Source organism: Mobula birostris, chromosome 9, assembly GCF_030028105.1.
Source record: "Mobula birostris isolate sMobBir1 chromosome 9, sMobBir1.hap1, whole genome shotgun sequence".
Lineage (NCBI taxonomy): Eukaryota > Metazoa > Chordata > Chondrichthyes > Myliobatiformes > Myliobatidae > Mobula > Mobula birostris.
Window position 1 is genome coordinate 147,090,060 of NC_092378.1, and position 14,900 is coordinate 147,104,959.

The following is a 14,900-nucleotide window of genomic DNA, read 5'->3' on the forward strand; positions in this document are numbered from 1 at the left end:
CAGTCTGGTTGTGAGAACCAGTTCAACATCAAAACAAGCAATTCATAATCAATACCAAAAACCTGCATGGATTTGAGAAATGGCAAAAAAGCATTAAAAATGTTCAATTAGGTGTGCTAGAAAAATCATCGTAGGCACTACCCACTCAGCAAAATAATGTTTTCCAAAAACTCCCTTCAGCAAAGTGCTATAAGGCTAGTAAAACAAAAATGTCATGCCATCTGAAACATTTCTTCACCCAGGTACTTAATCTGATCAGCTGTAAAAGTTACTGTAGACCACCTCGACCTTCCTCTATCTATTACCCCTATCACTGCACTGCCCCTTAAACACCTTAAATCACTTTTTATAATGCTGTTTAAATTGTAAATACAGGCTGGTGTTTATGCATTTATGAACATTTTATCTCATATTTTTACTTTAACTTTATTCTTTACATATTTTTTATTCTTTATTTCGTTAAATGTTGCTGCTCTTTTAGTTGCATGTCGCACCAACACACCATAGCAAGTTCCTAATATACGCAAATGTACAGTTCTGTGCAAAATCCTTAGGAACATATCTATAGCTAGAGGGCTAAGACTTTTGCACAGTACTGTATATTATGTCTTCCCAGTTTTCAAATAACACTTACTATTACTGAACTAAAACAAAACTAAGTGCTCTTATTTCTGATTCCCAGTCACTTTTCTACTTTAACCAATATACAGTACTGTGCAAAAGTCTTAGGCACTGTAGCTACATACTTGAGCGTCAGACTTTAGCACACTACTGTGTATGGCAAATAAAGTTGATCCTTGATGTTAATTACAGTTGTTGACAGGCGTTTATTACCACAGTTGTTCTGATCAGGAACGTATGTCTGAAAGGACAGATCCACAGAGTCCAAAGGCCATGTCTGACCACTGTGTGGAACCACTGGATGGTACACAATGGCGGTTTACTGATAGATCAATGGAGAACATTTCTCTGTCACAAACTCACTAGTCGACTGTATAAGTAGCTTTGTTCATGAATTGAAGGGCAGGTATTTGCAAATCCCAAAAGTATCTGCTGGGACTTTTTGCAAATACACTACAATTGAAATAGACTCAGAAGCCACTTTATTGGGCAGCTCCCGTCCCTAATAAAGCGTATGCTCATGGTCTTCTGCTGTTGCAGTACTTCCAATTCAAAGTCCGATGTGGTGTGTGTTCAGAGATGCTCTTCTGCACACCACTGTTGCTATGTGTGGTTGTTTGAGTTACTGTCGCCTTCCTGTCAGCTTGGACCGGTCTGCCAATCCTCCTCTGACCTCTCTCATTAACAAGGCATTCTTGCCCACGGAACTGATGTCAGAAGATGTTTCTTTTTTATTTTTTGCATCATTTTCTGTAAACTCTGGAAACTGTTATGTGTGAAGATCCCAAAAGATCAGCCGTTTCTGAGGTACTGAACTCACCCCTTATGGCAGCAATGATCATTGCACAGTCAAGCTAACATTTCCCCCATTCTGACATTTGGTCTGAACACCAGCTGAATCCTTTGATCGTGTCTGCATGTCTTTATGCATTGAGTTGCTGCCACATGACTGGGTGATCAGATATTTCCATTAATGAGCAGATATACAGGTAATGGCACTGAATGTGTATTTGCACTTCTGGTGAACAATGAGATTTTAGCCAGAGGATGGTGAATTTGTGGAATTTAGTACCACAGGCAGCTGTGGAGGCCAGGCCATTGGGTGTATTTAAGGCAGAGCTTAATAGGTTCTTGGTTGACCATGGCATCAAAGGTCATGGGGAGAAGACTGGGGAGTGAGGCTGAGGAGGGGAAAAAGGATCAGCTGTGATTGAATGGCAGAGCGGACTTGATGGGTCAAATGGCCTAATTCTGCTCCTATGTCTTATGGTCTTATGGTCTTACTTACCTGAACCATTGGAGAACCAGCAAGCTCATTACTTTCATTTATTGTCTTTACTAAAATGATGAATGTTTGGTCATCATAATCAAATCTATCGCCAAAAACTATGGAACAGATGATATTGGCCACAGCAGCATTTAACTTAATGGTTGGATTAAATTCTTGGCCTGCAGAAACACAGATCATTCACAAGTTACTGATAATGCTGAATACCATTTGACTCTTTATTAAGTATCCTGAATAGTCTTTCAGTTTCCTCTTTTAATTCAGCACATTTGTGGTGATTTTCACATATTGATTTCTATATGTTATGTACAGTGCCAATAAAAATTATTCACCCCCCTCTTGGAAGTTTTCATGTTTTATTGTTTTACAACATTGAATCACAGTGGATTTAATTTAGCTTTTTTGACACTGATCAACACAAAACACTCTTTTATGTCAAAGTGAAAACAGATCTTTACAAAGTGGCCTAAATTAATTACAAATAGGAAAAAGAAAATAATTAATTACATAAGTATCCCCCCCCCCCCCTTTTAATATGACTGACCAAGTCATCACTGGTGCAGCTAAATGGTTTTAGAAGTCACATAATTAGTTAAATAGAGATCTATGTTTGGAGACCTCTGTGCAGTCGAGGTGTTGCAATTGATTGCAGCAAAAATACACCTGTGCCTGTAAGATCCAACTGATGATGAGTCAGTGAAGAAGAAGAAGAAAGCCCTTAACTCTGATTGGAGTCATTGGGAAGCAGTCATGATCGCGTTTTTTTTTTAAGCAGGCTTTCCTATTTTGACGAGGCCGAGTTGCTAGCTCGGTGCTCCACCCAGCACAAATGAAAGTGTGCAAGGGAGCCGGCTGGATTCAAACTCGGGAACATTTCCTCCGAAGTCCGGCAGTGACGCGACTATGCCACCAGCCGGCAAGTTATACTGCTCTTGTTACTTGCACATGCAGTTCAAGTCTTTGTGTGATTATGCGGAAAGTTTGAAGTTAATAGCTCATCTGCTTCTACATTAGGCCACAAACTTATCAATCACTCCTGCTGTGGACCACTTTCTGGAGGTCGAAGACGCCGACTTCTACAAAGAAGGGATCCGTGTGCTGCATGACTGCTGGACAAAGTGTGTAAATGTAGGAGGGGACTATGCTGAAAAATAAATGTGCTAGGTTTTCTAAAATTGATTTCTTCTACCTTAGGCCACAAACTTGTCAATCTCCCCTTGTATTTTGTGGTTAAATCTTTGTGGCAATTAGATTCGAGATGCACAATGTTACAATTTCATATTTCATTTATAACCAATTAGTAGGATGATATTTTGATAATAGGGCATCATTTGTGATTTCTCCTTAAGGTAAGGGATATGTTTTATGTATTTTCTGAAAATTGGGCACTTATTTCAGAAAATTGTTGGGATGTATTAATAGTCATGGATGAAACCAAGTAATTTTTTTTTACTAATCATCATTGAATATTATCATTGCTGCTATTTTTCCAGTTGTGGCTATTTATTATTATTATTATCTGTTTATATTTAGACAATTTGCATCATTGGTTGCTTGTCAGTATTTGTTTGAGTGTTGTTTTTCATTGATTCTATTGTATTTCATTTTTCTATTGTGAATGTCTGCAGGAAAACGACTCTCAGAGTACTATCTGCTGACATAATGTACTTGGGCAATAAATCTGAACTTTCAACTCTTTATTAAGTACCCTGAATTGACTCTTTTCGTTGATGTCTAGCTCTTGAATTTGGCAGTAATGTTTAGTACAAAGACAAACACCAGTCAGGTCAGTAACCAGTGAGCTAAAGGCTGAGCAAACACACATTGAGACACCAAGGGCTTTTTCTGGAATACGAATTTCTGGTACTTTTTAATACACTGATGAAATACACTGCTTCCCATTCTACTGCGGATAGACTGAATGAGCTAGGGGGTTTGTTTTTGGAGTGAAGGAAGATGGGAGGTGACTTGATGGAGGTTTACAAGAGATGTTGATTGAGTGCACAGCCAGAGACTTTGTCCCAGTGTGGAAATGGCTAATATGAGGGGGGATAAATTTAAGGTGATTGATGGAAGTACAGAGGAGATGTTAGTAAGTGTTCACACAGAGAGTGGTGAGTGCATGAAAATTGCTGGTGGTGCAGATATATCAGAGACATTTAGGAAAATCTTAGATAGGAGCATGGACGATCAAAAATGGAGAGCTATATCAGAGGGAAGGTTTAGATTAATAATCTTACAGTAGGTGAAAAGGACAACACAGTATTGTGGGCTGAAGGGCCTTTACTGCAGTGTTCTATGTTCTATGCTTTTTAAGTTTACTCACTTGGACTTACCTTTATGGGATTCAAACATTTTTATCAGGAAATGGGCTTCTTCAATGATTTTATCTTCAATAGTTTTCTTGCCCATTCCAAAGTCCCGTAGGGTGGACATGGTGAACCTTCGCATTTGCCTCCACGATTCCCCGTTACTCAAAATGATGCCTATAATTATTCAGACAAGTTGTCAATGCAACCTGCTACCCAAATGAAAACTGATCAAAAACGAGGAAATGTGCTTTCTATCTAATGGAGTTATAGTGGTGGCCTATCGCTACCAGACTCACATTAGGCAATTCAGTACTCAACTTTTAATTAATTTGGAGCTTTTATTTTAACTGCTGAACACAAGTATCAATGGGGCAGCATGGCAGTGTAATGGTTAGCACAAGGCTTTGCAGAACAGGTGACCGGGGTTTATTTCCCACCATTGCCTGTAAGGAGTTTATAACTTCTCTCTGTGATCACGTGGGCCGGAAAAGCCTGTTCCACAATGTAGCTCAACAAATAATTAATTAAACAAACAATGGTAACCTAGGCCAACAGTTTAAGTCATGAATTTTATTCTTCCCTCCCTCCCAAAACTGCACCCAACCAGTGAGGAGGAGCACGCGAGGAAGCAGTGATATCATTTTGGTATGTGGCTGAAGCTTATGAAACAGTAGAGCTTCATGGCAGATTTCGGAGCTGGTTGCATCCGATCAGTGAATGGGATTCGTTAGGAAGGTGAATAATAAGGTAGGAGCAAGCAGAGTGGTCATTGTATGAGTGGGCCAGTGTTGGAGTGCCATTGGCTCATTGGACTTATGTGTTATCAGGCTGATAAGTTTTTTTTTCCTATTTCTTTATTCTTCATTCCGGATTTTTTAGGGCCCAGTTAGTGCGGCAAGAATGGCTCCGGGGCTGTGTTTTGTTCTGTGTGTGACATGTGGGAATTCTGGGAGTCCATCCCACTCCTGGATAACCATAGCTGCACCCAGGTGCACTGAGTTGAAGCTCCTGATAGAATATGTTAAGGAACTGGAGCCGCAGCTTCAGCTTGCTGACCTTTGACTCGTATGGGAGTCATAGATAGGAGCTGCAGGAAGCTGGTCACCCCTTGGATTCAGGAGTACAGTACCTGGGTGACTGCCAGGAGAAGGAAGGGAAGTGGGCAGCCACAGAGTACCCCTGTGACCTTTACCCTCAATAATAGCTTTGGAGACTGTTGAGGGGCATAACCCACTGCATGGAGCCTCTGTGACCGGTTGATGAATACAAGGCTGAAAGGTGTTATATATGAGCATCTCACAAACAATGTCTTATTTGGAAATGATCTCGAGTTCAGCAGATTATCAGTAGGTGCTTTATTTGTTCACTTCTAAGTGGTTTGATTCAGCCTCATCTGAGCAGAACCAGTTCACAAAATGGAGGTTGCAGAACAGTCTCACAAAATGGCAGCATCTATTGCTTCTACCACATGGCTAGAACAAAGACATCTGGTTTGTCTTTTTCCATTGTCTTTGACTCATTGCAGTTAGATGTTTTCTTTTATATTTAATTAGTTCATGGCCTACAATACAACATACTTACACCAAACACCAAGAAACAACCTGTGTCCTTACATTGCCATATAACTTTCTAGGTCATGACTGTCCAATCACATGCCTATACGAAGGGTAAATTATGGTAGCCTATGACCCCAATAACCTGCATATGTGTTGTTACTGGGATGAACACTGGCAAAGATAACAGGTAGAACAAATTCTTTAAGATATGGCCACACAATCTTTTATAGTGCCCAGATGGAAGTCCAGCTTGGTGACTCATTTCACCCCCCCAATAGTACCACACTCCCTTTGTACACCAATGAAAATTTCCGCAGGGATAAATTACCTGGATATAATGAGATCATATTGAGCAGAGTTTGCAAATGATTGAAAAGACATTTGAAGATGCTCCCAGCTTCTCATATCATCCACCCTACCTCTCCTCGACCTACCAAATCTCCCCCTCACCTGCTTTCACTTTTACCCCCCCAGCTTCTCACTTCAACTGCACTTTTCCCCATCCACCCACCTTCCCCTCAATTGACTTCACCTGTCACCTTCCATCTTGTACTCCTTCCCCTCACTCCAGCTTCTTATTTTGGCTTCTGCCCCCTTTCTTTCCGGTCACAATTAAGGGCCTTGGCTTGAAATATTGACTCTTTATTCCTCTCTGTAGGAGCTGCCTGCCCCGCTGAGTTCCTCTAGTATTTTGTGTGTATTACTCTGGAGTTTCAGTACCTACATAATCTTGTGTGTTCATGTTGTGTCTGAGACCATTGCAAGCTTTACACTTCAGAGTAACAAGCCTCCAACAAGAACTGAATTGAGCAGAATGAGGATGCAACCAAATGTAAATTGGTTTGATAATAATGATGTCGATAGTTACCGAAACCCTGTGTTAAATCATCAAATATCGGTATGTGGGCTCTTCCTGCAAACTGATCTGGATGGTTGATAAGAGCATCCTTCACTGTCTCGTAGCCAGCCAGAACCACAACTCTTATCATTCCAAGCTTGATGGTGAAGATTGGACCATATTTCTCAGACAGCTGAAATAGGAGGAACACACTTATATCATCAATTAATTAACTAAACAATTAAATCCTTGTTTTTTATATTCAGTTATATTATCACTTCATCAGAAATGGCCACTAGTGTACAGCCCAGGAACGACACTCAGTGGCTACTATATTAAGTACACACAGGCACCTCATTAATGCAAACATCTAATCAGCCAATCATGTGGCAGCAACTCAGTGCATAAATGCATGCAGACATAGTCAAGAGATACATTTGTTGTTCAGTCCAAACATCAGAATGGGGAAGAAATAAGTGACTTTCACCGTGCAATAATTGTTGGCACTAGACAGGGTGGTTTGAGTATCTCAGAAGCTGCTGATTTTCTGGGATTTTCATGCACAAAGGTCTGTAGGGTTTACAGCAGGTGCAAACAGTGAACAAAACTCCCAGTGAGTGGCAGTTCTGTGGATAAAAACAAACTGTTAATGCGAGAGGACAGAGGACAATGGCCAAACTTATTCAAGCTGACAAGAAGATGACAATAACTCAGATAACCACATATTACAACAGTGGTGAGCAGAAAAGCATCTCTGAATGCACAGCATGTTGAACCTTGAAGTGGATGGGCTACAGCAGCAGAAGATCACACTGGGTCCCACTCCTGTACCAGGCAAAGTGTCCACTGAGTGTACGTCATCCATTCCTAACTCTCCTCTATATTTGCTCCCACCATTCAGGGTAGTTGAAGGTCTTCATTTTATTTATTTGTTTGTCTGTTTGTTTGTTCATTTTTTTTTTTTTTTTTTTTTTTTTTTTTTTTTTTTTTTAAGAGATACAGCGCAGAGCAAGCCCTTCTGGTGCAACAAGCCTCACTGCTCAGCAACGCTCCTAGTTAACCCAAGCCTCATCACAGGACAATCTGTAATGACCAATGAATGCCCTGACCTGTACATCTTTGGGCTGTGGAAGAAAAGCAGAGCATCCTGAGTAATCCCACGCTCCTCACGGGGAGGACATACAAACTCCTTATAGACAGTGTCGGAACTGAACTCTGAACTCCGATTCCCTGACCTGTGATATATGAACCATGGCAACCCAAAGTATTTATAATTAGATTTAAAACAAGGATATTCTGTGACTCCTTTGCTCTTCCAAATTCCCTGCTTCAGCTGACTTCTGCCACCTCTATATCCTTCATGGGCTCTGAGTATTTCTATCCTCTTAAACCTGAAATACCCGGGCTTTTTATTTTTGACGAAGTTTATAACATTTATATTTCAAATGTTTACAATCTTTAAAGTTCAAAGTTCAAAGTACATTTATTATCAAAGTATGTATACAGTATACAACCCTGAGATTTGTATTCCCACAGACAGCCACGAAAGAAGGAAACACCATGGAACCCGGTCAAAGAAAGCATTAAACACCCCATGCAGAACAAAAGATCAAATGGCAAAGAACAAGGGAAAAACACAGAATATGAAAGATGAAAACCACAGCATCCTTGAGACAGTTCAGGAAAGTTCAGTTTAGTTCCATGTAGCACTGTGTAGTTCATTGCTTGCAAGCCACAGAGACAGTCTATCCTGATGAAAATCACACAAAATAGCAATAAGAAAGGAGGCAAATCACAAACAAGAGAAGTAACCAGAAACCAGAAATACATATAACATGAACTGCGGGGTCCTCTGTAAGCTGCCAGAAATGGAGTCGATCATAGGCTCGTACCATGTCTGCAGGTTTAGACCATAAGACAAAGGAGCAGAAGTCAGCCATTCGGCCCATTGAGTCTGCTCCGCCATTTTATCATGAGCTGATCCATTCTCCCATTTAGTCCCACTCTCCCGCCTTCTCACCATAACCTTTGATGCCCTGGCTACTCAGATGCCTATCAATCTCTGCCTTAAATACACCCAATGACTTGGCCAAATTAGTTTAAACCTCCCTAACAGCTCTATTAAACTTTCCCGCCAGGATATTGGTCCCCTTCGGGTTCAGGTGTAACCTGTCCTTCTTGAACCGGTCATACTTCCCCCAGAAAAGATCCCAATTATCCAAGAATCTGAAGCCCTGTCCCCTGCACCAGTCTCTCAGCCATGCATTCATCTGCCTGATCCTACTATTCTTGCCCTTGCTAGCATGGGGTACGGGCAGCAATCCCGAGATTACTACCCTGGAGGTCCTGCTTCTCAGCTTCCTTCCTAACTTCTGGAAATCTCTCTTCAGGACCTCCTCCTTTGTCCTTTCTATGTCATTGATACCAACATGTACCAAGACAACTGGCTGCTCACCTTCCCCCTTCAGAATATTCAGGATCCGATCCGAGACATCCTGTACCCTGCACCTGGGAGGCAACACACCATGCAGGTATCTCTATCAGGCTCACAGAATCTCCTGTCCATTCCCCTGACTATGGAATCCCCTACGACTACCAGATTTCTCTTCTCCCTCCTTCTGTCCTGCACAACAGCGCCAGGCTCAGTGCCAGAGACCCGGTCACCGTGGGTGTCTCCTGTCAGGCCATCCCTCTCAACAGCATCCAGAACAAGATATTTGTTGCTGAGGGGGACAGCCACAGGTGTGCTCTCCTCTATCCAGGCATTTCCCTTCCCTCTCTTGACAGTGACACAGTTCTCTGACCCCTGTTGCCTAGGGATGACTACCTCCCTGTAGCTCCTGTCTATCAGCTCTTCACTTTCCCTGATAAGCAGTAGGTCATCAAGCTGCAGCTCCAGATCCCTAACACGGTCTCTGAGGAGCTGCATCTTGGTGCATCTGGCGCAGATGTGGCCATCAGGGAGGCTGGAGGTCTCCCAGGATTCCCACATCTGACACCCTGAACAAAGCACTAACTCTGCAGGCATGCTGTCTAATTCTACAGGAATTCAACAGGAACAATAATTCTACTCACCCACTTACCTCGCTAAACAGATGAACTTTTTAAACCGTTAGCTGTGAGAGCCCTGCTGTTCCTGTCTGTCCGGGCCGATTCGCGAAGTGGGGGGGGGGGGGGAAAGAGAGTGGGGAGAAAAAAAAGAGTTGGTGCTTCGCTCTCGCCTCTTCCCGTTTACCGTCAAAGCCCTACACTCTGCTCCCAGTCACTCCGCTGCCCGCTGTATAGGGTGGTCTCCTTTGTAAACTCTCCACACTGTCCTGTTGACGTCACGCGCCTGCGCAGTCTCGTCCTCCTTGCACTCGAAGAAGTTTTTAAAAAACCTTCAGAATTCAGGTCCCACGATGCTCTGTAGTCCCGATCCAAAAGACAGCCGTTGGTAGCAACCTGCCTTTTTAAACTCTCCGTGCTGTTTCTTGGCATCCAGGCCATACACTGCAAACGCACCGACCTCCTTCAGAGATGAAAAAGCAGCAGATTGCTTAATCGACCCAAAAAGACGCCATCAAAATGTAAATCACTGGTTCCAATTGCACATAGCTTTATAAAATAATCATATTTGCTAGAAGTAGTAAAAGAAATAGTTTTGTGAACTGTCTGAAGGACAACGCCATTGGTCACGTTGTATGCTGGCACCATCTTCTTCACCAGAACCGGAACCTTCATTATTTCTTTACATTTCAATTGCAAGGAGAGAGTACACTATGAATGGCAAGACCCTTATTGGTATTGATGAGAAGAAGGATCTTGGGGTGCAAGTTCATTGCTTCCTGAAAGTGGCGACATAGGTCTACAGGATGGTTGAGATGGCAGATGGCATGCTTGCCTTTATAAGTCGAGGCATTGAGTTCAAAGTTCTGGAAGTTAATTTGCAGCTTTATAAAACTCTAGTTAGGCTGTATTGCATTCAGTTCTGCTTGCCTCATTATTGGAAGGATGTTGAGCCTTTGGAGAGGGTGCAGACGAGGTTTACCAGAAGGTTGCCTGATTAGAGAGCATGTGCTATCATTATCATAATGGGGGGGCTGGTGGTGGACCGAAGTGCAAGACACAGACACTGAACAACAAGGAACAGGACTAGGATGCTGGACCTGGGCTAGGACATGGACAAGAAACAGGGAACCCAGATAAGGAAGTATGAACTAAGAGCCTGGGCTTGGACTCTGAGCCAGAGACTGGACAACGACCTAGAACCTGGGTCTTGCCTCGGGCTCAGACACCAGAACCTGGCAAGGACATGACATGGCTACAAGACTGGATATGGCTGGGGTCCCTGAAGGCTTGGGTTCTTCGAGGCTTGGGTATGGACTCAGAGCCAGAGACTAGGCAAGGACCCAGAACCTGGGGCTTGACTCGGGCTCAGACGCCAGAAGTAGGCGAGGATAAGACGTGGCTATAGGGCAAGGAGTGTCAACAGGACTGGACGTGAGGATCCTGAACAAGACAAGGGAACCCCAGCACAGGACGAGGGAACCCCAGCACCAGGCTGGGCAAGGTACCCCTGGGCTAGGTGAGACACATGGACAAGACGAGAACACAAAGTCATGGCTTGGACAGGACAAGCTTCTTGGATTGTGGCTAGGACTGGACAAGACCCCGAAGCCTTAACTTGGTCAGGGAGAGACAGGAACGCAGAGCCTTGGTCAAGGGTGAGACAGGAACATGGAACACAGAGCCGGGAAACGTCCTTGGAATCAAGAAGTAGGGCCGGGACTCATACACAGAAGAAAGACCTGGGACCCCTAATTGGGTACAGGATGGAGGGCCGGGACTCATTACACAGAATGCAGAATACGACGAGACAGTTGGCAACACAAGGTAGCGGCACACGGCCGGACCTTCCTAGTGAAGGCATGAACACAGACGGTTCCCAAAACTAGGTAGCGGGAAATGGCCAGACCTACCCCGTGAAGGCATGGGTACAGATGGTTCCCAACACTAGGTAGCGGCAAACTGCCAGACCTGCCTAGTGCAGTCGTGGACACAGAGACAGTTCAAAACAACGAGGAAATCTGCAGATGCTGGAATTTCAAGCAACACACATAAAAATGCTGGTGAACGCAGCAGGCCAGACTGCATCTATAGGAAGAGGTACAGGACTGATTAAGGGTCTCGGCCCGATACGTCGTGTTTGCGAGTCAAAATCATGCAATTCCAATCGTAATAGCACTGTGGGTGTACCTACACCTCAGGGACTGCAGCGCTTCAAGAAGGCAGCTCAGTGCCACCTTCTCAAGGGTAACTAGGGATGGGCAATAAATGCTGTCTTAGCTGGTGATATCCACATCCCAAACATTAATAAGTAAAAAAAACTCTTGTTGCAGATACTACCTGTTGCAGATAAAGCTAGTCAGTGTTTCGACAATAGGAGGTCTTCTCCAAGGATTTTTTTCTGTACTACCTGAATATTTACAAGAAAAAATTGCAACCATGTCCTAGCCCAGGTCCTGCATCCTAGTCCTGTTCCTTGTTCTTCAGTGTCTGTGTCTTGCATTTGGGTCCACCACCAGCGCCACCTATTATGACAGAACAATCCAGTCACCAGAGGCTGAATCCTGAAGCTATTTATGAAGCCAGCACAAACGAGAATCAGCTGCTTGAACAGAAACTGGGGAAAACCTGGAATAAGGAACATGAACCGGACTGTGAACTGGAATGCAGATTTCACGGACCGGACCATGACTATCATGAGTGGTAGGACAGATTTGGGTTGCTTTCTCTGTCGAGCCAGAGGCTGCAGGGAGACGTGATAGAGCTTTATAAGATTATCAGAGGCACAGATAGAGTGGACAGACAATATCTTTCTCTTCCAGTTGAAAGCTCTAATACCAGATGACATGCATTTAAGGTGAAGTAGGCTAATTTCAAAGAAGTGAGAGGCAAAATTTTTACACAGGGTGTAGTGGATACCTGTAATGGTCTGTCTGGGATGATGATGGAGGTAGATATATTAGGGACTTTTAAGAGACGTTAAGATAGGCACATGAATGTGAAAAAAATTGAGGGACATGGACATTGTATGGGAAGAAGAGCTTAGGTTGATTAGCTATTGGTCACTTGTGCGGGGAAAGATGCATGAGCCTGCGTCACAGTTCACCTTGACTTTCTGATCTGTGGGTTATTCCCCTGGACACATGTGTTGCTGAAAGATCAACTTGATGCCAGACGCCCTTTGGTCTGTCAGCACATCGAGATGTCCGCAGGGGAATCTTACCGACTGGCACATTCCTGCCTGCGGGAGTACGTGCTGAAGGACGCTAGGCGTGACTACCGCAAAGGCTCGGTGGGGAAGAGCTACAGTATAGCTCTAAGTTGAAAGTATATATATCACCATTTACAACCCTGAGATTTGCTTTCTTTCGGGCACAGTAAATCCAAGAACCATAACATCGACTCAGAAGGACCATGCCCAACAGGGCAAACAGGCGTTGTGCAAAAGGCAGCACACTTTACAAATACAAAAGACAAACTAATAAAATGTACACACACATATCTAACACAGCGAGGAATTTAAATTTGCAGATCCTCGCCACCTCTGATCCCCCGATAAGACCTGGTTCGTGGATCTCTGGTTTCCTCCTGAAATCAATAATCAGCTCTTTGAACTTGCTGAGATTGTTGTCGAGGTCACACTTAGCCAGATTTTCAATCTCCCAGATATATGCAGATTCATCACCACCTCAGATTCAGCTAATAACAGTGGTGTCGTCAATCAATTTAAGTATGGCATTGGAGCTGTGCTTCTTCCGCTACTGGATAGAGAGTGGCCGGGTCGGGCGAGAAAGCCACCCAATTATTGTGGAAGCATACCATCCCGGGGGGAGCACATAAATAACAACAATACCAATATTTAAAAATATATTTTGACACGACTTAACGCATTGACTAAGATGTTGCACGGTTTTTTTCTTGTAAATATTTATCTATTACAGAAAAAATACGAGAAGACCTATTGTCGAAACACTGACTAGCTTTATCTAGAACAGGTAGTATCTACAACAAGAGTTTATTTATTTATTAATGTTTGGGATGTGGACATCGCCAGCTAAGACAGCATTTATTGCCCATCCCTAGTTGCCCTTGAGAAGGTGCCGCTGAGCTGCCTTCTTGAAGCGCTGCAGTCCCTGAGGTGTAGGGACACCCACAGTGCTATTAGGATGGGAATTGCATGATTTTGACCCAGCGACAATGATGGGACGGCGATATGCTTCCAAGTCAGGAAGGGGAGTGACTTGGAGGGGAATTTCCAACTGGTAGTTGTTTTGGAAGTTGCGAAAGAATTATGTAACTTTCCTCGCAAACACAAGGATATCTGAAGATGCTGGAATTTCAAGCAACACACATAAAAATCACTGGTGAACGCGAAGGCCAGGCAGCATCTATAGTAGGAGGTGCAGTCGATATATCGGGCCGAGACCCTTCGTCAGTCCTGTACCTCTTCCAATAGATGCTGCCTGGTCTGCTGCGTTCACCAGCACTTTTTTTAATGTGTGTTGCGTGTAACTTTCCTGCCGTGTTTCCCGGAATACTGAATTGAATTGCTAACGACACTCCCAGGCACTCGGTAGGACAGGTACACAGTGTCCAGCCTTTGCTGGTCTCGATCGCGACTGCTCTTACCTCCATGAGAGTTACGTGGGACTTCTTTAGACCCAGGAGGTGTAGGTTCCCGATGATAGGAAGAGGAGTGGGTCCCGGGGGGAAGTTGAGCTCTACGTGAGATTTAGACCCATTGCGAAAATAAGCGATAATCAACACGGTGAGGGCGCAGAGGAGTACCAAAGTCACAGTATCCAGTGAGAAAACACCGGCGAACGACATCGCCCGGCACCTTTTGATTTACGACTTCGTCCAGCAATCAGGACCAGGATTCCAGGGCAAAAACCGAGCGAATCGCACCCAGTGTAATGCCTAGTTCTGCAACTGGAGAGACGTTAACCCGCATGCGGGAGGCGTGGCTACGCTCGTTGCTACAGCGGAGGCTGGAGACGTGGGGCGAGGCGCGGCCGGTGAGGCTGGAGACGTGGGGCGAGGCGCGGCCGGTGAGGCTGGAGACGTGGGGCGAGGCGCGGCCGGTGAGGCTGGAGACGTGGGGCGAGGCGCGGCCGGTGAGGCTGGAGACGTGGGGCGAGGCGCGGCCGGTGAGGCTGGAGACGTGGGGCGAGGCGCGGCCGGTGAGGCTGGAGACGTGGGGCGAGGCGCGGCCGGTGAGGCTGGAGACGTGGGGC

The 14,900-nt window shown here is 44.4% G+C and overlaps 1 protein-coding gene across 2 annotated transcripts in view; it reads right to left on the reverse strand.

Moving 5' to 3' along the window:
- LOC140203172 (cytochrome P450 2K1-like) overlaps positions 1-14,601 on the reverse strand; it is a 30,290-nt gene extending 15,689 nt beyond the window's left edge. For both annotated transcript variants that reach the window (XM_072269083.1, XM_072269085.1), the window contains exons 1-4: positions 14,293-14,601; positions 6,646-6,808; positions 4,246-4,395; positions 1,910-2,070 (exon numbers count right to left, since the gene is read on the reverse strand). In XM_072269083.1, coding sequence (XP_072125184.1) covers positions 1,910-2,070; positions 4,246-4,395; positions 6,646-6,808; positions 14,293-14,493 — 675 coding nt within the window. In that variant the 5' untranslated portion in view covers positions 14,494-14,601. The remainder of the gene's footprint in view (positions 1-1,909; positions 2,071-4,245; positions 4,396-6,645; positions 6,809-14,292) is intronic.
- Positions 14,602-14,900: the final 299 nt, after the last annotated feature.